Raw genomic sequence first — 23,932 nt, 5'->3', positions numbered from 1 at the left:
ATGGAGGGGACGGGGGACACAATTTTTTGGCGGCCGCGCGCCTATGCGCACACTCACACACGCGCGCGAGGCTTCGGAGGCTCAATCCAGCGCTAAATGCAGCTCAACTGCCTGTCTCGCCGGGTTAACTAACAGCCCTGCCTGGACTGACAGGACACCAGCGCTGCTTCTCCACGCTGGCCATATTTCCCGCAAGCCCAGGCAGGTTAACCTGGCGGGGATGTCGCCCACCTCTCCAAACATGGGGGGAACGTGTTCCCTCTGGCCCCTTCGCCACCCCCCCCCTCCGGGTTTTCCGCCCCTGGAGGCAGGGATGCTGGATTTGATGTGGGAGAGGACCAGCCTTTCAAAGCACTTAATGGGGATTGGAGTTAGGGCAACCGGGCGGTAGTCAGTCAGGTTGGTGACTTTTTACTTTTTCAGCACCGGCACTATGGTAGCTGTCTTCAGGCACTTGGGGACCGTTGCCAGAGATAGAGACAGGTTAAAGATCCTCGTGAATACCTCAGCCAGCTATACAGCACAGTTGTTTAGTACCCTTTCTTGGACATCCGAGCCTGCAGCCTTGTGTGGATTGATCCTACGCAGAGCGCACTGTACCTCCTGAGTGCTCAGTGTTAAGACCTCTCCCTCCGCCCTGGCCGGGGTTATTCCACTCCTGGTGGTGTTGCCAGTTTTGAAGCGGGCAAAGAAGGGGTTTAACTCGTTGGCCAGTGTGATATCACTGTGGGGGCAGGCAGGGCTGCTCTTGTAGTCAGTAATGTCCCTGACACCCTGCCACATGCTTCTGGTGTCCACAGTATTGAAGTGGTCTTCCACCCTTTGCCTGTGGATGTCTTTGGCCTTTTTCATACCTTTGTTCAGGTTTGACCTGGCAGCATTGTAGGCAGAAGTGTCCCTGGATTTAAAGGCATTGTTGCGTGCCCTTAGCAGATCCTGAACCTCCTTGTTCATCCATGGTTTCCGGTTTGGGAACATCTTTATTTGCTTGTCCACTGTGACAGACTCCACACAGCAGTTGATGTAGGAGAGCACAGTGGATGTGTACTCCTCCAAGTCTACCTATGCACCACTGGTAGCCTGTTGTGCCAACAGGTCCCAGTCGGACAATTGGTTTTTAAATGGGAATGGTTCAATGGTGGCACAGTGGTAGAGTTCCTGCCTTACAGCAGTTGCAGCACTGGAGACCCGGGTTCGATCCTGACTACAGGTGCTGTCTGTACGGAATTTGTACGTTCTCCCCATGGCCTGTGTGGGTTTTCTCCGAGATCTTTGATTTCTTCCTGCACTACAAAGACATACAGGTTTGTAGGTTTATTGGCTTGCTATAAATGAAAATTGTCCCTAGTGTGTGTAGGATAGTGTTAATGTGTGGGGATCGCTGGTCAGTGCGGACTCGGTGGGCCGAAGGGCCTGTTTCTACGCTTTATCTCTAAACTAAAAATGGTCAATAGGCTGGATTCCTGTGAATCACAAGTTGGCCTCAACCTACTGTAGTTCAATTGGATGTGCTGCGCTGAAATACATCATTCCATGGCCCTTCTGCGATAGAGTGAGCTACAAATTACAACTAAGATCTGAGACCCTGCCTCTAGCTTCACCTTACAGTATTGGACAGTGCAAGGATATTAGGAGAATCAAAATGGATTAAAATAACAGTGAAAAATATTATTTTAATTAAAAATATATAAATTTAGTTTTCATGTAGTTTAGTTTAGAGTTATAACATGAAAACATGCCCTTCAGCTCATCGAGTCCATGCCAACCATTCACACAAGTTCTATTATCCCACTTTCTCATCCACCCACCCTCTACACATTCGGGGCAATTTTACAGAGGCCAATTATCCTACAAACTCACACGTCTTTCAGATATGGGAGGAAACCATAGCACTTAGAGGCTACTCGTGATTAAAGGGAGAATGTGCAAACTCCACACAGACAGCATCCAAGGTCAGGATCTAAGGCAGGTCTCTGGCACTGTGGGGCAGCAGTTCTACCAGCAGTTCTACCAGTGCTACCCTCATGAAAAATACATGACGCTACCAAAAAGTAATTAAAGATATAAACATTACAGTGAAATAAAAAATGTAACCAAAAATATTGAGTTAATCGTTCGTTTTTAATGAAGGTCAGTGACTATTTGGATGAGTAAATTTCTTGCATATACACTGAATATTGGCTGGCATTAAACTGAGGGTCTGCATTTGAACTGCATCCACCCCCTCAGCTCAGCATGTCTAAACCCACTGCTGGATTCAATGATAAACAGCAAACTACAATTTAGAACAAAACACATTCTGTTTTATAATATCTAGCTGAGGAGAATTCAGCAAAGTAAAGAAAGGAGGAAGGATAAGAACTTTAAAGGAAAATATAATGGTTCTAAAGATGGATCAATTGTAGAAATTATTTGATTACAGTTCAGATACAGTGAAATAGTTTTTACATTACTTGTTGTATTTTATAAGCTACCGAATGGCGAGAAACACAGAGGGGAGACTTGTGAGTAAAAAATATGAAAGCTATATGAACTACAATATTCTTGCACTGGAATTAATTTTTAATTCATTCATAGGGCATTGGTATCACAGTATTTATTGTCCATCCCCAATTGTCCTTGATGTAAGTGGTTTGCTGGGCCAATTCCAAGAATTGGTTGTTAAGATTTATCCATATTGCTGAGGTCTGAAGGCAAATACAGATAATACTCATTATATAACCATGGTGGAGGGGGGGGATGGTGTCCATTATTGCTGAATGTCTGCTAGAACTGAGTAAGGGGGCGTAAATATGTACAGTATTAGAAAAACGGCCAATGACACACACTAATCAAGATATACAAGTTCTGTTATCCCACTTCCTCACCCACTACCTGCACATTAGGGGCAATTTTACAGAGGTCAATTACTCTGCAAACCCACGTCTGCTGGATGTGGGAGAAAACCATAGCACTTTGGGGAAACTCAAGCAGTCACAGGAACATGCAAACTTCACACAGGCATGATTCAAGGTCAGGATCTGGCAGATAATACTCAATATAATGGACCATGAGGGAGGGGGGGGGGGGGGGGGGGGGGGGGGGGGGATGGGGGGGGATTTGTCCATTATTGCCGATTGTCCACTATAACTAAATGAAGGGGGAGGGAGGTAAATATGTACAGTTTTGGTAAAACAGCAAACAAACATACATTAAACAAGACACATAATACACTGTAATAAAAATGAACTGCTAACGCTGGTTTATACCAAAGATGGACACAAATTGCTTGAGTAACTCAGCGGGTTAGGCCACATCTTTGACAATGGATAGGTTACATTTTGAGTAAGGACCCTTCTTCAGGCACAATTAAAAGGCAAATACACAACATGCATAATACTTTAAACATTGTAAATACATTTTAAATAGTTAATATCCTGTAATTTATCTTTTGTAGATGATAAATGACATTGTTATATGTGTGATCTTAGATATAGTAACATTTTACTCTGAGTCAGTGGAACTAGGATGATCCACTGGCTGTGGCCTCCCACTTTCTCTGCCCCAGCTAGTCTCTGCTGTGGGGTTCCACAAGGTTCCATCCTTGGCCCCATTCCCTTCTCCCTGTATAGCTCCCCTTTGGCCAAGTCATTCAAAGGCACGGAATGTCCTTACATTGCTACGCAGACGATACACAACTCTATCTCCCCCTGAAGCCCAACAACCGATCAAATCTGCTTAACCTTATCCACTGCCTCGAGGATATAAAGTGTTGGATGGCCAAGAACTTCCTCCATCTAAACGAGAGTAAGTCTGAGGTCATCCTTCTCGGCCCCTCGGACTCAATCAAAAATATAGCAGGAAGCATTGGAAGCGTTACCCCATTACTCAAACCCCACGTCAAAAACCTTGGCGTGATATTTGACTCAGCATTGAAATTTGACAAACAAGTCAATGCCGTGGTAAAAGCTAGCTTCTTCCAGCTTCGGAAGATAGCTAAAATAAAACAATTCCTCCAGTTTGATGCCCTCGAAAAGATCATCCACACATTTATCTCCTCCCGCCTAGATTACTGCAACTCCCTTTACATTGGCATCAGCCAATCTTCCCTGTCCCGCTTGCAACTGGTCCAAAACGCCCCAGCGAGACTCCTGACGGGCACCCGAAAAAGGGACCACATCACCCCGATCCTGGCCTCTCTCCACTGGCTCCCTGTGCAGTTCCGAATAAATTTCAAGATCCTTCTTTATGTTTACAAAGCCCTTAACGGGCTTGCCCCCACATACATCAAAAGTCTGCTTACCCACCACACCACCTCCAGGTCCCTCAGATCGGCCGACTTGGGGTTACTGAACATCCCGCGGTCTAGGCATAAGCTCAGGGGCGACCGAGCCTTTGCGGTTGCAGCTCCTAGACTGTGGAACAGCATCCCTCTTCCCATCAGAACTGCCCCCTCCATCAACTCTTTTAAGTCGAGACTTAAAACTCATCTTTACTCTCAAGCCTTTCTTGACATCCTCTGAGGGAGGGCTATATGTATGTATTTATGTATGTACTTAATCTATGAACCAATGTTGTATATCGTTAGTACCTCCACCAATGTAAAGCACTTTGGTCAACGAGAGTTGTTTTTTAAATGTGCTATAGAAATAAAAATGACTTGACTTTACTTGACTTGACAGTGTTTACTCACTGTTCCTGAAATCTGTTATGAAGAGGTCCATAATACCGACGGTAGTCTATATTGGTTAGATTGGGTAAGGTTAATGGGTTTGCTCCAACAACAGAAAATACATTTGTTACCCAGAAAATTTCATGAAATTAAAACAGAAAACAATTTATTTTTACATTTCAGAATTATCCAATTAAATTTAATTAAATTTCCCAACGGCTAAGCTAGGATTTAACTGTATGTCTCCAGTTCATCAGTCTAGGACATTGATTGGCATTTAGTAATAATTAACCACTTTGCTACATTATCTGTATTACTCCCACATTGAATGGGGGAAATGGATTGTGTAAACCAGAGAGGGGAGAAACGTTTTTAAGTTGCTGGCCAATAGGGAAGACGCCAATGTTGACAATGGGGAATGAGGTACATCAAGAAAAGAGTCCAGATTAAGTGACCTTGGAAGATCATGCTGTAAGGCTTGGCTAAGATTTGGAGAGGATACACACAAAAAGCTGGAGTAACTCAGCGGGGCAGGCAACATCTCTGGAGAGAAGGAATGGGCGATGTTTTAGGTCGTGACCCTTCTTCAGACTGGATCATGCTATAAGGTTAGGCTAAGTTTTGGAGAAGACACTAAATACTGAAGTAACTCAGCGGGACTGGCAGGCTATCTGGAGAGAAGGAATGGGTGATGTTTCAGGTCGAGACACTTCTTCAGACTCTGAGAGGGGAGTGAAAGGCGAACTGAACTGGGAGAAGCATAACTACAGCAAAATAAGGAAAGAGAAATCCACGTTAAATTGGAAAACACGACACTTGTAATTATTAGGCAGCAATGCTTGGCCTTTTAAAGGGGATGGTTCAGATTCAGTCTGGGTGTATTTACATAAGGATGATGCAGAAATCCCTGGATGGCAAATGGATTAGATGACATTGAAAATATCTGCTTGTTTATACAGAGAATCAACCTAAGTGTAAAGAGAAATAAAAAAAGATAGGCTGAGAAAGAGAATGTCAAAGATTAGATCAACATGTAATGTTAAAGAAAATCTTAACTAAGATTTATCAAAGATAGAGGGAGTAAAATAGAGGTCTATTGATGGACTTGGTTATCAATTCCAATGAGTACTGGTATTGCTTTATTATTGTCATGTGTACTATATCTGAGTGCACATGACAATAACAAATTAATACCAATACCAATAACAGAAAGCACACGGAAGCTACAAACTGACTACCTTGCACCAGTGTTTACCAGTGAGGTCAAGAAAGTCAAGGGTGTTTAATTATCATATACAACAAGAACTGATTGAAATTCTAGATAGACACTAAATGCTGGAGTAACTCAGCGGGACAGGCAGTGTCTCTGGAAAGAAGGAATGGGTGACGTTTCGGGTTGAGACCCTTCTTCAGAATGAAATTCTTACTGGCAGCAGCATAACAGATCAGATCTATAAATGCATAACAGATCTATAAATGCATAACAGATCTATAAATGCAATACGCAAAGCTAATATACAATAATCAAATAATCAATTAATTAATAGCTGTGATAGTGAGCACACGGTAGCGATAATCCATTTGTAGTCTTAAATAGTCTTTAAATAGTCTGTTACAATGCTGATTTACTCTGGGTTTTTTTTTTAACATGAATTTCAAAATAGCTACATTTGATCTTGACTTGTTCTGCTGCTTGCAAAATGTCACCACACTCTGGCGCCAGTTTTTTTATTACTGCTGCCAAAGCTGTGATAAGTGAAGATGTTGCTGTAATTCTGCATAATATAAAATAGATAAACACAGAAAGAAAGGGCATCTGATGACAGAGAACGGGCAGAGTTCTGACAGAGCCATACATGAGTGAGTGAGTGAGTGAGTTGTAGGGAATAAATAGGTAATCAGTTGCTGAATGAGAGAAGACATTGCAGAGACACGGCTTGAGTCTCACATTTCTTCTTAATTGTAAGAGTGATACCAGAGGACCAGAGCATTGGAAGTATTAAATTAAATATCAAATTAAATATTAAATCCTTGTCCAAAGAAGGCAGATGGATAGCCTTTCCTCCTAATCCTCATCTTTCACAGGGACAAAGTCCTCCCAGCCCTCACCTTTCAACCTATCAGCTGTTGCATATAGCACATAATCCTCTGAACTTTTTGCCATCTCCAACAGGATCCCACCACCAGCCACGTTCTTATCCCCACACCTTTCTGCTTTTCCGCTCAGTTGTATAAAGAGTACATTGGCCTTCATCAGTCAGGATATTAAGTATAGGAGTTGGGATTTTATGTACAAGACATTAGAGAGGTCATATTTGGAGTATTGTGTTGAGCTTTAATCACCATACTGTAGGAAGGATGTCGTTAAGCTGGAGAGAGTGCAGAGAAGATTAGGAGGAACTGAGCCATAGCGATAGGTTGGACAGGTTCGGACTTTATTCCTTGGAGCATAGGAGAATAAAGAGTAATCTTATAGAGGTATATAAGATCTTGAGGGGAATAGATGCAATGAATGCATAGAGTCTTTTACCTAGAGTAGGGAAATCAAGAACCAACAGACATAGGTTTAAAATGAAAAGATTGAGAATAATAATAAGGGTGTTGGGTGTATGGAGCGAGCATTTGAAAGGAGGTAGTTGAGGCAAGTACTCTAACAACATTTAATATAAATTTGAAAAGGTACATGGATAGGAAAGGTTTAGAGGGGTATGGGACAAATGCAGGCAGATGTGAATAGCGTAGATGGGGAATCTTGGTCTGCATGGGCATGTTGCGCCGAAAGGCCTGTTTCCGTGCTGTATGACTCTATGACCAGGAAGGTTTTGATAATTTCAGTAGCATAACCTGCATACAGACTGGATTGTGTGTTATTTGTTGCTCCTGGTTCCACGTAAGCATTGTTCAAAGATTATGTGTAAAACCTGGTGATGTAATAGTGAAGCATCAAGAAGCCTTAAGGAAGACTGTCACAGACCGATCAACTAGAAAGATATAAATAATATTTGCAAATTGTCTAGCCTCAATAGCTCACTCCGCCCTGTCTGTATGTTGGTGCTGTCAGTCAGCTGTCATTAGTGAAGTAATGGAACCCTGAAGCCTTTGTGGTTTTATGCGTTTTCTGCTGTTTTGAAGCTGATAATCCAGTTTTGAGCTTTATTCCCGACTAATCTGCTTTTGCCATAGATTGCCTTCCAGTCATGGATGTGACCGACAGCCGTGAATTTGTCAATCTTAAGAATAAACAATGTTAGGCTTGAAAGGATGCATCATGAAGTTGCATCTCTATGTTGTGCCAGACGGTAGTCTCCTGTTCATTCATGGCAATGACAAAGCACACAATGCGATTTCATTTAAAACCAAGGCAAAAGGTATTCAATCAAAGAGAGAAAAGGTACATTACAGGGCAAGTCTATTTCACCATTCTAACAATAAATGTTTATGTCCAAAACTGCCTCAGGGTAAGATCAGCTTCACCCAACCACTGCACCAGGTGAATGCCTCGTGGAACAGAATAGAAACATAATTACAGTCTTTCCTCTTCAGAATTTCCCTCATCTGATGAATAAGTCAAGTAAACCTTTATACACTGCCTATGAGGCAAGTATAGCTTTCCTCTCATATGTCCATAGGACCATAGGACATAGAACCAGAATTAGGACATTCGGCCCATAGAGTCTGCTCTGCCACATAATCATGTATGATCAATTTTTCCTTCTCAAACTCATTCTCCTTCCTTCTCCCTGTAACCTTTGATGCCCTTACTATTCAAGAACCTATCAATCGCTGCTTTGCAAATACCCAATGACTTGGCCTCCTCTACCATCTGGAGCAATACATTTCACAGATTCACCACCTTCTGGCTAAATGAATTCCTCTTCATCTCCATTCTAAAAGGTGCATCCTTTTATACTGTTTGTGCCCTCTTGTCCTACACTCTCAGATCTCAAGTAATTGAGATTCTTCAGGTCTGAAGAAGGTTCCTGCCCCGAAACAGCACCTATCCATTTCTTGCATAGATGTTGCCTTACCCATTGAGTTCCTTCAACATTTTGTGTTTTTCTTAGACCTGCATACTGTTCTCCAGGGGCAGATTCACCAATGGCGTATTTAGTTGCAGCAAGACTTACTTACATTTATATTCTATCCCCTTGGCAATAAGGGACAAAGCTCTGTTTCCCTTTTTATTTCTTGTATCAACATGCTGACATTTTGTGTTTCTTGTATGATGACTCCTTGATGATGATTGAATACTCAACCAAAATAGTCTCACACCATTTAAATAATAAACCATCTTTGTCTCCATCCAACAGAAGTGAAAAGCCTCCTGTTGCTCCATTTCATTCTCTAGCTTTCTACTCATTTAACCTTTCTAGGTTTTTATTTTAATGAGATCCTATGTTGTCGTAAAATTCATCATATCAACCTCAAACTTAGATACAATACACTTGGTGCCTTCGTCTAAGTCATAAAATGTATAATGTAGATAGTCAAGGCCCTGGCGTTGATCTCTGAGGCACTCCACTAGTTATCGTTTGCCAAAGACCTTATTGTTTTACATGTGTTCGATATGCGCTTGTTCCTTTAATACCACAGCTAGAATAACGCACTGAAATTTATTACATGTTTAATTTACGCATTTTTGAATGATGCATTGCTTTTCATGCATGTAAACCCCTGCACAACACACAAGGTACCTGTACATGCATGGTTACCATATGCGATAAACATTTACGTCGAACTTTTTCAAATGCTTTTGGGAAATCTAAATGTACAAATTTTTGTCCTTTATATAGCCTTCTCATTATATCATCTAATAAGTCAAAACCATTATCTTAAATGAAGAAGTCTGAAGAAGGGTCTTGACCCGAAACAAAATGGGTTACAGAGATGCTGCCTGTCCCTTAGAGTTACTCCAGCATTTTGTGTCTATCTTCGATTTAAACCAGCATCTGTAATTCCTTCCTACAATTTTAAATGAAGCTATGTTGACACTATATAAATATATTATAATTTTCTAAGTGTGTGCTGTCACTACTTTAATTAAGAATTCCAACATTTTCCAAATAATTTGATATTTCATCTATTTAGCAGTTCCTTGTTTTCTCCTTTCTTGAATAACACATGCTATTTTCCTTGTTTACCAACATTTGCAAGAGCACTGGGATGTTGGCCATCAGGTGCTGGTGAATTGTTAGCCTTTAATCCCAAATGGTCTAATATATCCTCACTGATGACAGGAAAACTTTGATGTTCTGCTATCCGATTATTTGGACTTGCAGATGTTGATTTAAACTGAAGGTAGACACAAAATGCTGGAGTAACTCAGCGGGACAGGCAGCATCTCTGGAGAGAAGGAACGGGTGACATTTTGGGTCGAGACCCTTCCACAGACTGAGAGTCGGGTGAAAAGGAAACGAGAGATATATGTCACCCATTCATCCTCTTCTGCTGCCTGTCCTGCTGAGACACACCAGCATTTTGTGTCTATATTCGGAAATCCTAATGATTTGATATCTGGCTAATGCTATATTCCTTTATGACTCACAATCCCAATGGCTCCTTTCCACTCATTGGGGCCCTGGTTCCCACCCCCACATCTGACTCACTGGCACCTAGTTTCATGCACTTCCTTCCAGATCACCAGGGCAGCAGTTGTTGCTTTCTCTTTCAACTCAATAGGCCCCTATTTCCCTGCACTCCCTAGTAATTCATCTAAACCTACTAGGTTAACTGGAACACATGATTCTACTGAGTATTATTTAAATAAATGTAAATTAAAATTATGTTGCAGTATTAATTTGATTAACATCTATTCATTCCAGAATATACTGCTCATCTGACGCTGCCAAAGTCCTGACATAGTACTCAAGGATAGCATAATAAATTTAAAAAGTTCAATAAATTAAAAAAAAAAATTGTATTTGTACAAACAAAGCCCAAAGTCCCTAGTGCAACTAAGACAGTTTGCAGTTCGTAGTTCAGTTGGCATTTGCAGTGCTCAGAGCCTGATGGTTGTTGGGAAGAAGCTGTTCCTGAACCTGGAGGTTATGGTTTTCACACTCCTGTACCTTCTTCCTAAATGTCAGGAGTGAAATGAGAGTGTGGCCAGGGTGGTAAGAATCCTTCATGATGTTGGCTGTTTAACAAATACTGTCATTTCCATACTCCCTATATTTAATTATTCTGAATTAAGATAAAGAAACAAATGCTTACTTTGGCTATCTGATTTTACCTATTTATAGGAACTGCTAAAAGTAGTTTGATTTAATATATTTCTTGCAAGGTTATAGTAACTTTTTATTTTTTCTTTGAGAATTTATTTCCTTTCCTCCCTGAATCTTCTGGTCTATCGATGTAATGCACAATTTTAAAAGCCATATATTTCAATATAATACTCTCCTTATCTTCTTTCATTACCTATTGACAGTTCATTAATCCCAAAGACGTGTCATAAATCCCACCCACATTGAAATGAGCAATGAAATATCTCTTTAAATGTCTACCTTTATGCTTTTTAATCCAAATTTCCCAATCTACTTCAGCCTACTTGCCTTTTATAACAGTGTAATTCCCTTTATTTAAACTCATAAGCACTATTCCTCAGAGGATCCTTTACTATGAGATTATTATTTCATCTTTTCTCTTTAAACATGGCCTGATGTAAAATAGTTGGTTCCACAATTTATCGTTCGAGAAAACTATCTTGAATGCATTCAAAGAAGTCTGTCTCAAGACTACCTGTTCCAATCTGATTTGCCCAGTCATTATGAAAATTTAAAATTCCCATTATTATGCTTGTTGGATACTCTGTCTTCCAGTATAGCTGCTTTTGAGTTATGGCAAGTTATTCCCATCAATGTTATCTTACTCATTTTATTTCTTACCTGCATCTAAATTGATTCTATATCCTGATTGTCTAAGCCAAGAGTCTTTCTTATTAAAGTCCCAACTGCATCCTTTATTATCAGACCTATAATCTCTCCGCCTCTTTCTAATTCTGCCAATCCTAGCCCAGAAACTCTGCAAACATGTCTCAGAAATGACCTTTAGATCAGTTCCATATAATTATTTTGGTGCCATGCATCTTTCCGATTCTGAATGCTTCATGCATTAAGATAAACAGCCTATCATTTTGCTATACTTTCATTTTTCCTGCCTTGATCATATTTTCACTTTATCCGGCCAGCTCATAATATCCTCAAAGGCAGAATGTCAAAATCAATCTTCCTTTCATTGAGAATTTTTTGTGTAATCATCCAATAATTTTCTAAATATGCTGTTACTGCTTCAATAAAAAATCCTAGCATTTCCACATGGCTGGTTAAATAATCTGTATTTCTTTGTTTTCTCCTTATCATTCTTTTTTTCATCATCTACTTTATTACCCAGATCCATTACCTATCCTTAAGCATAAATATGTTGTAAATATAATATTAATATTATATAAATATGCATTTTATAATGTCTAAGCATTTTACATGTTCCCTGACCTGCAGCATTTGTCATTCCCAACCCTCGCACTATACTTAACTGCCACCATCTGCCATTTAGCTTAAAGATAGACCTTGGGCTACAATTTTTTGATTCACCAGGTCACTAGACACAATCTGATTTGGTGCAGCTCGTGAAATATTTTTTTTTTCAATACAGTAGCCAATACCCTTTGAATTTTACTTCGGAGTCACGTGAGTGACTACGTGAAGAACCCCGCCAGAAAGCATGCGTGTCATATCGCTTTCACGCTTGCAAAACGACAGGCGGGGTGGAGCGTTCCCCCGCAGCGGTAAGTTTGAAACCTCGACCTGCAGGTAAGTGATTTACTCTGCGGTAGTTTTTGTCCCCGCGCTGTTTTTACACAGGGGGGGGGAAGCTGGACAAAATAGTGTCCACAAGTGCTGCGAGTGAAGCTGGCTGGGGAGGACCGCGAAGTTGCGGGAGCCAGCAGCAGCTGAAGGCACAAGCCCCGTAAGTGGGATCAGCTGTGCCGACTTTTGGTCCCGCGCCGGCCAGAACACCATGGCCGGGCGGGAGACTATTCAGATGGGGCCGTCGACTTTTGACAAGTCGAAAACGGCAGGAGGCGGGGTGGAACGACGTTCCCCCGTACCAACAATTTAAACCTGGACCTGCAGGTAAGAGCTGCGGTCTTTTTGTGTTTTCCCATGCTGATTACAGGTGGAGAAACCAACGGGCTGCGACAAAGCTGGTGGGCCAGCAGCGGCCAGCGGCACTTGAATCACCTATAATGGGATCAGCTGTGCCCGATGTCCAGATCCACTCCGCGGCCGGGCGGTAAGGCAAGACAAAAAACCATCAAAGTTGTGGACTCAGAGGAGTCCGACTTTAAGCAGTCGCGGGCGGCCAGCGACCGTGAGCGCTGGAGCCGGATGGAGCGGTGTGTGGAGCATTTGCTCCAACATGACAGGCTCCGGGAGATGGAGTCGAGTCACTGTGGGCTCTATGTAAAACCCACAGCAGCACCTCTTGTAGGGCTGCACAGTGCTTCTCTCTCGTCAGAGGGGAGTACTGGGGGTCAGTTCTAGGCTGATCCTGAAGAGGGGTTTGCAGAACAGAAATCAAGTGTGCAGAGGGTGCAGGAACGTAAAAATCTACTGGACATGGTGTCCAACTTCATACAGCCAGACCAGACTGGCCAAAACCCGGAGGACACCTGACACCGGGTAACTGTATATCCCGGAATGTTTCCTGTAGTAAATAATTGTATATGGAAACTCCTAAACAGCGGGGATAACAGCTTTCACCCGCACAGTGGATGAGAAGGACATGTCGCAGGACCAACAGGATGCACTGGCACTGCTTTGCAACACACGGCCATAGACTGCACCCTTACGCACCCACCAGTAGAACAAGACCGACTGATGAAAGCTCGAAGGTCCGGTACACCAAACATAAGTCTTTCTTAGGCCATGGCCCAGACCGGCCTTCTTGGACAATACGCAAACCTCCAACATCAACCAAACCACAAACCCAGACACCAACGCCTTAACATCAACGAAGGATTTACAAACAGAAGTAAACCTGCCACTGGTAACTATGGAGGTAGGTGGGTCTGGTTCCCTACAAATTGCAGGGAGCATGGAGGTTGGGGGGGGGGGAGATTACTCTCCTTTCTGGATGCATGGAGTATGTTAACTACCGATACTTATATTTAAGCAGTATCCAGGGATATACAATAAAATTATACACGTACAGCCCTCCAGTTCAACATATACCATACCGAATGTTCGTACTTTCCGGTAAAGAAAAATCAGAAGCGCAGGCTGAACTGGAGTGGCCTTACGCAAAAGGGGTAATTGAAAAATCCCAATACGAACCGCTAGAATTCGTGTCCAATATCTTTACCAAAATCAAAAAAGATGGTGGTTGTCGCATCATCATAGATCTGACCAAATTGAATACATTTGTACAATATATATACTGAGTTGGATGATCAGCCATGATCATATTGAATGGCGGTGCAGGCTCGAAGGGCCAAATGGCCTACTCCTGCACCTAATTTCTATGTTTCTATGTTTCTATATTCATTTTAAAATGGAAACCTTTGTTACTGCTAAACAATTGATTTCCAAAGGTTACTTCATGGCTAGCATCGATTAAAAAATGCTTACTATTCAGTGCCTATACGAGGTGACCACAGATGTTACTTAAAATTCAACTGGATGGGACAGCTCTGACAATATAGAGCGCTGCCAAATGAATTAACATCAGCCCCCAGGCTGTTCATTAAAATTTTGAAACCAGCCCTAGCGTTTCTACGGAAACAAAAACACATGGTCATGGCATATCTAGATGATATACTTATTGTGGGCAAAACTTTGGAATTTGCCAAACAAACTGTAACAGCCACAAAACTGTTATTTGAAAAACTGGGGTTTATTGTCCATCCAGTTAAATCTAAATTAACGCCTTCCACTACTATGGACTATTTGGGGTTCACCATTGACTCAGTTCACATGTCGGTGACTTTGCCAAAGGGAAAGGCTATAGACTTAATAGAGGCTTGCAATAACCTCATTGACATCAGTAACCGTCCATCAGATTGGTAGCAAAAGTAATTGGCAAAATGGTGGCTGCTTTTCCAGCCCCACAATTTGGACCTTTACATTACCAAAATTTACAGAGAGCAAAAATACAAGCACTCAAAATCAATGCTGGTCATTTTGACAGACCAATGAAGCTACCAATCAAAGCTATAATGGAACTAAAATGGTGGATAGATAACATTTGGCTTTGTTTCAGTCCAATTATTATCAGCAACCCTTCTATGGTGCTACAAACTGATGCCAGTGCACTTGGTTGGGGTGCCACCAATTCCATCTCCAGCTGTGGAGCTCAGGAGGCATCATTATTACTAACACTGGGCATAAACTACCTGGAAATGTTGGGTGCATTCTATGGCCTAAAGTCATATTGTACTGGGTCATACCACCAGCATGTTAGACTACAGATTGACAATACCACCGTGGTAGCATATATCAACCACATGGGTGGAAACAAATCGACATCATGTGACAATCTGGCTGATACAATTTGGCAGTGATGTATCCAGAGAGATATTTGGATGTTGAATAAAAAGTATTTGATGATATTACAGCATGATATGGAACACCAGATATTGATCTATTCGCATCCAGACCTAATCACCAGTTATCAAATTATGTTTCATGGGAACTAGGCCCTGGGGCAGCGGCGACAGATGCATTTTCACTGCATTGGGGGGAAATTGTATATTTATGCATTCCCTCCTTTCTGCCCCATGAGTCGGGTATTAAGGAAAATACAGCAGGACTCTGCGTCTGGTATTTTGGTAGTACCCGATTGGCCTACTCAACCATGGTTCCCAGTGATAATGAACATGGTATTAGAACCATGTATCACCATCCCGAACAGACCAGACTTATTGGTTCATCCCGTAACAAGGGATAGCCACCCATGCCATAACTATTTGAATTTATTAATTTGTAGAGTTTAAAAATACCTCTACTACAGCTGGGACTGACGGACCGAACAGTGAACATGATTTCGGCGGCCCAAAGACAGTCCACCAAAAAACAGTATCTGGTCTATATCAGGAAGTGGGAGATGTATTGTAACAAAAACAGCATCACCTACAGAGATATGAACATTCCGTCTGTTCTGGAATACCTGGCAGGCCTCCATTATGATAAGGGGCTCAGTTATAGTGCCATCAACTGCGCCAGAAGTGCCCTATCGACTTATCTATGGCAAGGAACAGAGCGTCACTCTGTTGGAACTCACCCACTGGTAACAAAACTTATGAGGGGAATTTTTAATACCAATCCCCCAAGAACCAAGTGCTCCCAAATATGGGATGTGAGTATTGTCCTGAAGATGCTCAGGAATTGGTCTCCAGCAACAGCTCTGTCCCTACATAGACTGACATTAAAAACAGTCATGCTAATGGCATTGGTCACAGCACAAAGGGTACAGTCATTACATAAATTAAGACTGGACAACATGACTTCTTCATCTGAAAACATTACGTTTCATATTTATGAATTAGTGAAACAGAACAGACAGGGATCAGCGGTCCTCAATATCGAATTTAGGTCTTACCTAACAGATGATCGTCTCTGTATAGTAAAACATTTGTCGTTATATATGGAGAAAACGAAAATCATCAGAGGCAATGAGAAGGCACTTTTAGTCAGCCATAAGCAACCACACAAAAAAGTGTCGGTCCAGACCATCTCAAGATGGCTGAAACAGGTTCTAACACAGGCTGGGGTGGATACTAATATTTTAAATCTCATTCCACCAGGGCTGCAGCTACATCGGCAGCTATGCAGTTGGATGTACCAATGGACCAAATCCTCAAGGCAGCAGGATGGTCAGGGGGAAAAACATTCCAACTATTTTATCATAAACCAATCATTAAACCTGGAACATTTGCAGAAACAATTTAAGTTCTGTAATTTAATTACCCCATAAATAGGGGCTATAATTTGTGTTAATCAATTCATGGATTTCAATGTCGGATTCATGTCTAAAATATGTTGACACAATTCCTCCTACAGTCATTAAGGCAGATGTGATGCATGGACTCATTTCCATGGCATGAAATCACAGAGCTTTGAAATCTTCACGTAGTCACTCACGTGACTCCGAAGTAAAATAGTAAGATTAAATGAGAACTTACCAGTTCGAAGTTTGATCATTATTTTATGAGGAGTACGTTGAGGGAATACGTGCCCTCCGCTCCCACCCATGATCATATACTCAACTGGTATTTCTTTCTCTAATCTTACTATGTTTAAGTCATTACAGTTATCTGTGATTTCACACCGCTGCTTTGAAGAATGACACGCATGCGTCCTGGCGGGGTTCTTCATGTGTTCCCTCAACGTACTCCTCATAAAATAATGATCAAACTTCGAACTGGTAAGTTCTCGTTTAATCTTACTATTAAATGCCACCTTTCTGAAGAAGGGTCTCGACCCGAAATATCACATTTTCCTTTTCTCCAGAGATACTGTCTGACCCACTGAGTTACTCCAGCATTTTGTGTCTATCTGCACTTTTCTTTGAGTACCTTGTTCAAACTTCTAACATTTAACAACTATTTTAATTTCTATGTGACTGAAGTCGTGATGTTGTGATTACATTTGTGATTCGACGGTTAATTTAAATCTTAGTAATCTGTCAGCAGACCCCTTTTTAATCCAATATAATATCTTACATTTTTGGTTCGCGTTTGGACTAAAACTCCTGGATCTTTCCCTTTCTACTAAAACGTCCTCTCCAACCGCTGCTGATGCCTTTCATCCAGGAACTAGGACATGTTATCAGCCAGGGATAAAAGAAATCAATTTATAGAATATACGCTGGTATTAATTTGCTTCCAGTTTGACAACCTACGTGCAAGTGCATTGTTGCTTAGTACGTCCCACTAGTCACCAAATTGGAAAAGCCAGAAAAGCATGTTGGAAATGTTGCACTGACAAAGATAATGAAAAATGTCAACATGTGATGTTATGGTGATTCACAATTAAATTGAGGGATAGCATATCCAGAGAGCTTGACGTTTATTTACAAAGCAGTGCATTTAAACTATTCACGTGTTGAGTCTTCAATCTGCTTATACTAACCAAACATTCCAGATTGTCCCAGCAATGCTGTATTGGTGAAAAGTGGTTACGCCACATCCTTCTCGTCTCTTACAAGTTCCCATTATGAAAACATATACAGAAACAGAACGAACAACCTCTTCCATGTCAAAAATATATTATACTGCATTCTTCCATTTAAAAAGCAATGGTGAAAGACAAACAACTTGTCAATGTGCACACTTACTAAACAGTAATTACAACAGGGATGGCACAGTGGCACAGTGTTAGAGTTGCTGCCTAGCAGCACCCGAGACCCGGGTTCGATCCTGACTATGTGTGCTGTCTGCATGGAGTTTGTACGTACCCCTGTGCCACTTAGGTTTTTCCTGGGTGCTCCATTTTCCTCCCACATACCAAAACCATGCAGGTTTGTAGATTAATTCACTTCTGTAAATTGTTGCTGTTTAAAACTGATGTACGGGTAATCATTGGGTGGCATGGGTTGAAGGGCCAGTTTCCACATTGTATCTCTAAACTAAGCTATTGTAGTGGCGCCTGCTGGCACACACAGGTATCGAACCCGGCGTTCGGAAGCCGCAGTCACGTGACTCGTGAGGGGCCGCTGTTTATGCGCGGTTTTGCTTTCGCGCCCCAGTTGTTTGCTGACCACCGTTGTGGTCAGATGTGTTTGCAGAGACCTGTATGCCAAGCAGTGATTGTGTTAATAAATCAGTTCAGAAAACTTGGTTGTCGTCTTTGCATCTGCCAAAATATTCTGATAATTGTTTTTTTGGAAGGTAGACACAAAATGCTGGAGCATTTTTCAAGATTCAAGAGAGTTTATTGTCATGTGTCCCAGATAGGACAATGAAATTCTTGCTTTGCTTCAGCACAACAAAATATAGTAGGCATGAATACAGAACAGATTATTGTGCCCATATACCATTATATAAATATATACACACATTAATAAATAAAACAGATAAAGTGCAAATAAACAGATAATTGGCTATTAATGTTCAGAATTTTGTTTGAGTTGAGTTTAATAGCCTGATGGCTGTGGGGAAGAAGCTTTTTCCGAACCTGGACGTTGCAGTCTTCAGGCTCCTGTACCTTCTACCTGAAGGTAGCAGGGAGATGAGTGTGTGGGTCCTTGATGATGCTGCCAGCCTTTTTGAGGCAGTGACTGCGATAGATCCCCTCGACGATAGGGAGGTCAGAGCCGATGATGGACGGGGCAGTGTTTACTACTTTTTGTAGTCTTTTTCGCTCCTGGGCACTCAATTTGTCGAACCAAGGCACGATGCAACCGGTCAGCATGCTCTGTACTGTGCACCTGTAGAAGTTAGAGAGAGTCCTCCTTGACAAACCGACTCTCCGTAATCTTCTCAGGAAGTAGGGGCGCTGATGTACTTTCTTTATAATTGCATCAGTGCCATGGACCAGGAGAGATCCTCAGAGATGTGCACGCCCAGGAATTTGAAGCTCTTGACCCTTTCCACCATCGACCCATTGATATAAACGGGACTGTGGGTCCCCATCCTACCTCTTCCAAAGTCCACAATCAGTTCCTTGGTTTTGCTGGTGTTGAGGGCCAGGTTATTATGCTGGCACCATTTGGTCAGTCGGTCGATCTCTCTTCTATACTCTGACTCGTCCCCATCAGTGATACGTCCCACAACAGTGGTGTCATCTGCGAACTTGATGATGGAGTTCGCACTATGACCAGCTATGCAGTCATGAGTATAGAGTGCGTACAGCAAGGGGCTGAGCACGCAGCCTTGAGGTGCTCCCGTGCTGATTGTTATCGAGGCTGACACCTTTCCACCAATTCGAACAGTCTGTGGTCTGTGAATGAGGAAGTCGAGGGTCCAATTGCAAAGGGATGCGCAGAGACCCAGTCCTGCGAGTTTGGTAACCAGCTTGGAGGGGATGATTGTATTAAATGCCAAGCTGTAATCAATGAATAACAGCCTGACATATGAGTTGTTATTGTCCAAGTGGTCCAGAGGTCAAAACCCTTCTTCAGACTGAAAGTAGAGAGGGGGAACTGGAGGTAGGAATAGGCCAGAACAGATCAGTGCTGGCATAGGAAAAGGCTTCTACTGCTGGCACCAAAACATCACTTGTTTCTTCTCTCCAGAGATGCTGCCTGACCCGTTGAGTTGCTCCAGCACTTAGTGTCTATCTTTGGTATTTTACAGCATCTGCAGTTCCTTCCTATGCTGTTTTCTAGAATGTAGGAAAGAGGAATAAATATGAGGATACCATCATCTCCGGTATTCTTTGGCCCACTGCTTGATACAGACTACCTGACTGCCATTTAATTATCTCAAATACTGTCTCCTTCATGAGAGTGGGGCAATGCCTGCCTGTTTGCCAGCTGGCTGCTGGCTGTGCCTGTGATGTGACACTTCATCCTGTATGAGAGAGGCCACTGTGTTAGTGAGTTTCTCACAGTGTGTGGGTGATGTGCTTGTTATGAAAGCTGTGAAATGTAGGTGTGAAGTCAAAAGCACTATCAAAACTCACTGAGCCTGGGATTAGAGCCTTAGAATCAGACAGCACAGAAACAGACCGTTCGACTCACAGAGTCTGCCCTGACCATCAATCACCATTTTTGCACTGATCTTACCCTAACACATTGTATTTTCCCCAATTCCCAACAACTGCATCACATTTTACCATCACCCATATACTTGAGTGGAGAGCAACACAGTGGCCTAATGGTGCTGTTGCTGCCTTATAGCCCTAGAGACCTGTGTTTGATCCTGACTATGGGTGCTTGTCCGTATGGAATTTGTACGTTCTCCCCATGAGCTACTTGGGTTTTCTCCAGGTGCTCCGGTTTTCTCCCATACTCCAAAGATGTACTGGTTTGTAAGTTAATTTACTTGGTATAATTGTAAATTGTCCTTTGTGTGTGTAGGATAGTGTTAATGTACAGGTATCACTGGTCGACGCAGACGTGGTGGACCGAAAGGTCGGTATTTGTTCTGTTTCTCTAAACTAAACTAAACTACATAGACAAACTCTCTCATCAGTTCATCCCTCACACTTGCTGCAACATGAAACGTAAAGGGCCTGTCCCACTTAGGCGATTTTTTAGGCGACTGTCATAGTCGAAGCAGGTGGTTGAAAAACCGGCAACTGGACCCCCCTACGACAATGTCTACGACAAGCTACAACAACCTACCACCTAGTCGACGACAACCGCCGACCCATTAGGACGTCCACCTACGACCAGGCCTACGACAACCTACGACCACACAGGTGACAACCTACGACACACGAAGTCAACCTACATCCACCAGTGACTAGCTACGACACTGTCAGTGACAACTGAAGACAAATGAAGGCAATTCAGTCGCCGGTACCTGTTGCCGGTTGACGTAGGTTGACGTAGGTAGTCGCCAATGGAATTCACCAAAGTCAGCACTGGCGACAACCTACATCACCTAGCGACAACATATGTCATCCTGGCGACAACCTACGACAGCACTTACGCCAGGAGAAGTCAAGCTATACTCATTGGTGTCAAGACGACTGTCGCCGAAAAATTTGAACATGTTGAAAATCCAGCGGCGACCAGAAAGACGCTACGACTTTATTCAACTGCGAAGCATTTGAATAAAGGGGACTATGGGGCCAAGAGGGAGGATCTGGACAAAGTTGACAGGAAAGATACACTAGCAGGGATAACAGTGGAACAACGATGGCAGGTGTTTCCAGGAATAATACAGAAGGTGCAGGATCAGTTCATTCGTAGGACGAAGAAAGATTCCAAGGGGAGAAAGGGACGACCATGGCTGACAAGGGACGTCAGGGACAGTATAAAAATTAAAGCAAAGAAGTACAACGTAGCAAAGATGAGCAGGAAGCAAGAGGATTGGGTAATGTTTAAAGAACAACAGAAAATAACCAAAAAGACAATACAGGGAGAAAAGATGAGGTACGAAGGTAAGCTAGCCAATAATATAAAGCAGGATAGTAAAAGTTTCTTTAGGTTTGTGAAGAGGAAAAAATTAGTTAAGACCAAAGTTGGACCCTTGAAGACCGAAAAGGTGAATTTATTAAGGGGAACAAGGAAATGGCAGATGAGTTGAAACAGGTACTTTGGATCTGACTTCACTAAGGAGAACACAAACAATCTTTCTGATATAGTAGTGGCCAGAGGATCTGGGGTGACAGAGGAACTGAAGGAAATCCACATTAGGCAGGAAATGGTGTTGGATAGACTGATGGGACTGAAGGCTGATAAATCCTCAGGGCCTGATGGTCTGCACCCCAGGGTCCTTAAGGAAGTGGCTCTAGAAATTGTGGATGCATTGTTGATAATTTTCCAATGTTCTGTAAACTCAGGATCAGTTCCTGTGGATTGGAAGGTAGCTAATGTTATCCTACCTTTTAAGAAAGGCGGGAGAGAGAAAACGGGCAATTATAGACCAGTTAGCCTGACATCGGTGGTGGGGAAGATGCTGGAGTCAATTATAAAAGATGAGATAACTGCACATTTGGATAGAAGTAACAGAATCGGTCCGAGTCAGCATGGATTTACAAAGGGGAAATCATGCTTGACTAATCTTCTGGAATATTTTGAAGATGTAACTAGGAAAATGGACAAGGGAGAGCCAGTGGATGTAGTGTACCTGGACTTTCAGAAAGCATTTGATAAGATCCCACATAGGAGATTAGTGGTCAAAATTAGGGCACATTGTATTGGGGGTAGTGTGCTGACATGGATAGAGAAGTGGTTGGCAGACAGGAAACAAAGAGTAGGGATTAACGGGTCCCTTTCAGAATGGCAGGCAGTGACTAGTGAATTACCGCAAGGTCAAGCAAATTTGCAGATGACACAAAGCTGGGTGGCAGTGTGAACTGTGAGGAGGATGCTATGAGAATGCAGGGTGACCTGGACAGGTTGGGGGGTGGGCAGATGCATGGCAGATGAAGTTTAATGTGGATAAATGTGAGGTTATCCACTTTGGTAGCAAAAACAGGAAGGCAGATTACTATCTAAATGGCGTCAAATTGGGAAAAGGACAACGGGATCTGGGGGTCCTTGTACATCAGTCTATGAAAGAAAGCATGCAGGTACAGCGGGCAGTGAAGAAAGTGAATGGCATGTTGGCCTTTATAACAAGAGGAATCAAATATAGGAGCAAAGAGGTCCATCTGCAGTTGTACAGAGCCCTAGTGAGACCACGCCTGGAGTATTGAGTGCAGTATTGGTCCCTTAATTTGAGGAAGGACATTCGTGCTATTGAGGGAGTGCAGCGCAGGTTTAGAAGTTTAATACCCGGGATGATAGGACTGTCATATGCTGAGAGAATGGAGCAGTTGGGCTAAACTCTGGAGTTTAGAAGGATGAGAGGTGATCTCATTGAAACACATGTTTCGGGAACATGTTTCCCGCCTCTAGCGTGTCCAAGCCCTTAACAATCTTATATAAGGGCTTGGATATGCTAGAGATGGGAAACATGTTCCCGATGTTGGGGGAGTCCAGAACCAGTGGCCACAGTTTAAGAATAAGGAGTAAGCCATTTAGAACGGAGACGAAGAAACACTTTTTATCACAGAGCGTGGTGGGTCTGTGGAATTCTCTGCCTCAGGCGGTGGAGGCAGGTTCTCTGGATGCTTTCAAGAGAGAGCTAGATAGGGCTCTTAAAAATAGCGGAGTCAGAGGATATGGGGACAAGGCAGGAACGGGGTACTGATTGAGGATGATCAGCCATGATTACATTGAATGGCAGTGCTGGCTGGAAGGACCAAATGGCCTACTCCTGCAGCTATTGGCTATTGCCTATTGTCTATTGACTCTTTGGGCGACTGAGGAGACTACTCACGGCCATACAGGCGACTCCCCGGCGACCATGTGGCAACAGCCTAGTCACCTGTAGCCGCCTAAAAAATAGCATTTGGGACAGGCCCACTGTCTTCTCTCATTTCCAATTTTGATGAAAGTTCATCAACATGAAATGGAAGGTTTGTTTATCAGATACTACCCGATCTGATTAAGTTCAACCAACATTTCCTATTTTTATTTAGAATCTAGACTAAGTGGGACCGGTTGGGTCTCAGGCACACGGGAGGCCTGGTTCCCCAACACAACCAATTCCCCAATATTCCACCACTCACCCATAGCTCCTAACTGCACAGGCGCGGCTGACGGGCTCCCGTTGTGATTCTC

The 23,932-nt window shown here is 42.6% G+C and overlaps 2 protein-coding genes across 2 annotated transcripts in view; both read left to right on the top strand.

The window, feature by feature from the left end:
* The window catches only part of grm5b (glutamate receptor, metabotropic 5b), a 473,006-nt gene that overhangs the window by 360,860 nt on the left and 88,214 nt on the right, over positions 1-23,932 (top strand).
* LOC129698247 (uncharacterized) lies at positions 3,595-4,643 on the top strand. Its single transcript, XM_055637260.1, has one exon. The coding sequence runs from the start codon at positions 3,645-3,647 to the stop codon at positions 4,500-4,502; it is 858 nt and encodes a 285-aa protein (XP_055493235.1). The 5' UTR covers positions 3,595-3,644; the 3' UTR covers positions 4,503-4,643.

The sequence above is a fragment of the Leucoraja erinacea genome, chromosome 6, assembly GCF_028641065.1.
Source record: "Leucoraja erinacea ecotype New England chromosome 6, Leri_hhj_1, whole genome shotgun sequence".
NCBI lineage: Eukaryota > Metazoa > Chordata > Chondrichthyes > Rajiformes > Rajidae > Leucoraja > Leucoraja erinaceus.
The sequence above is the reverse complement of the archived record's forward strand: the minus strand, read 5'-3'. Positions and strand labels throughout refer to the sequence as shown.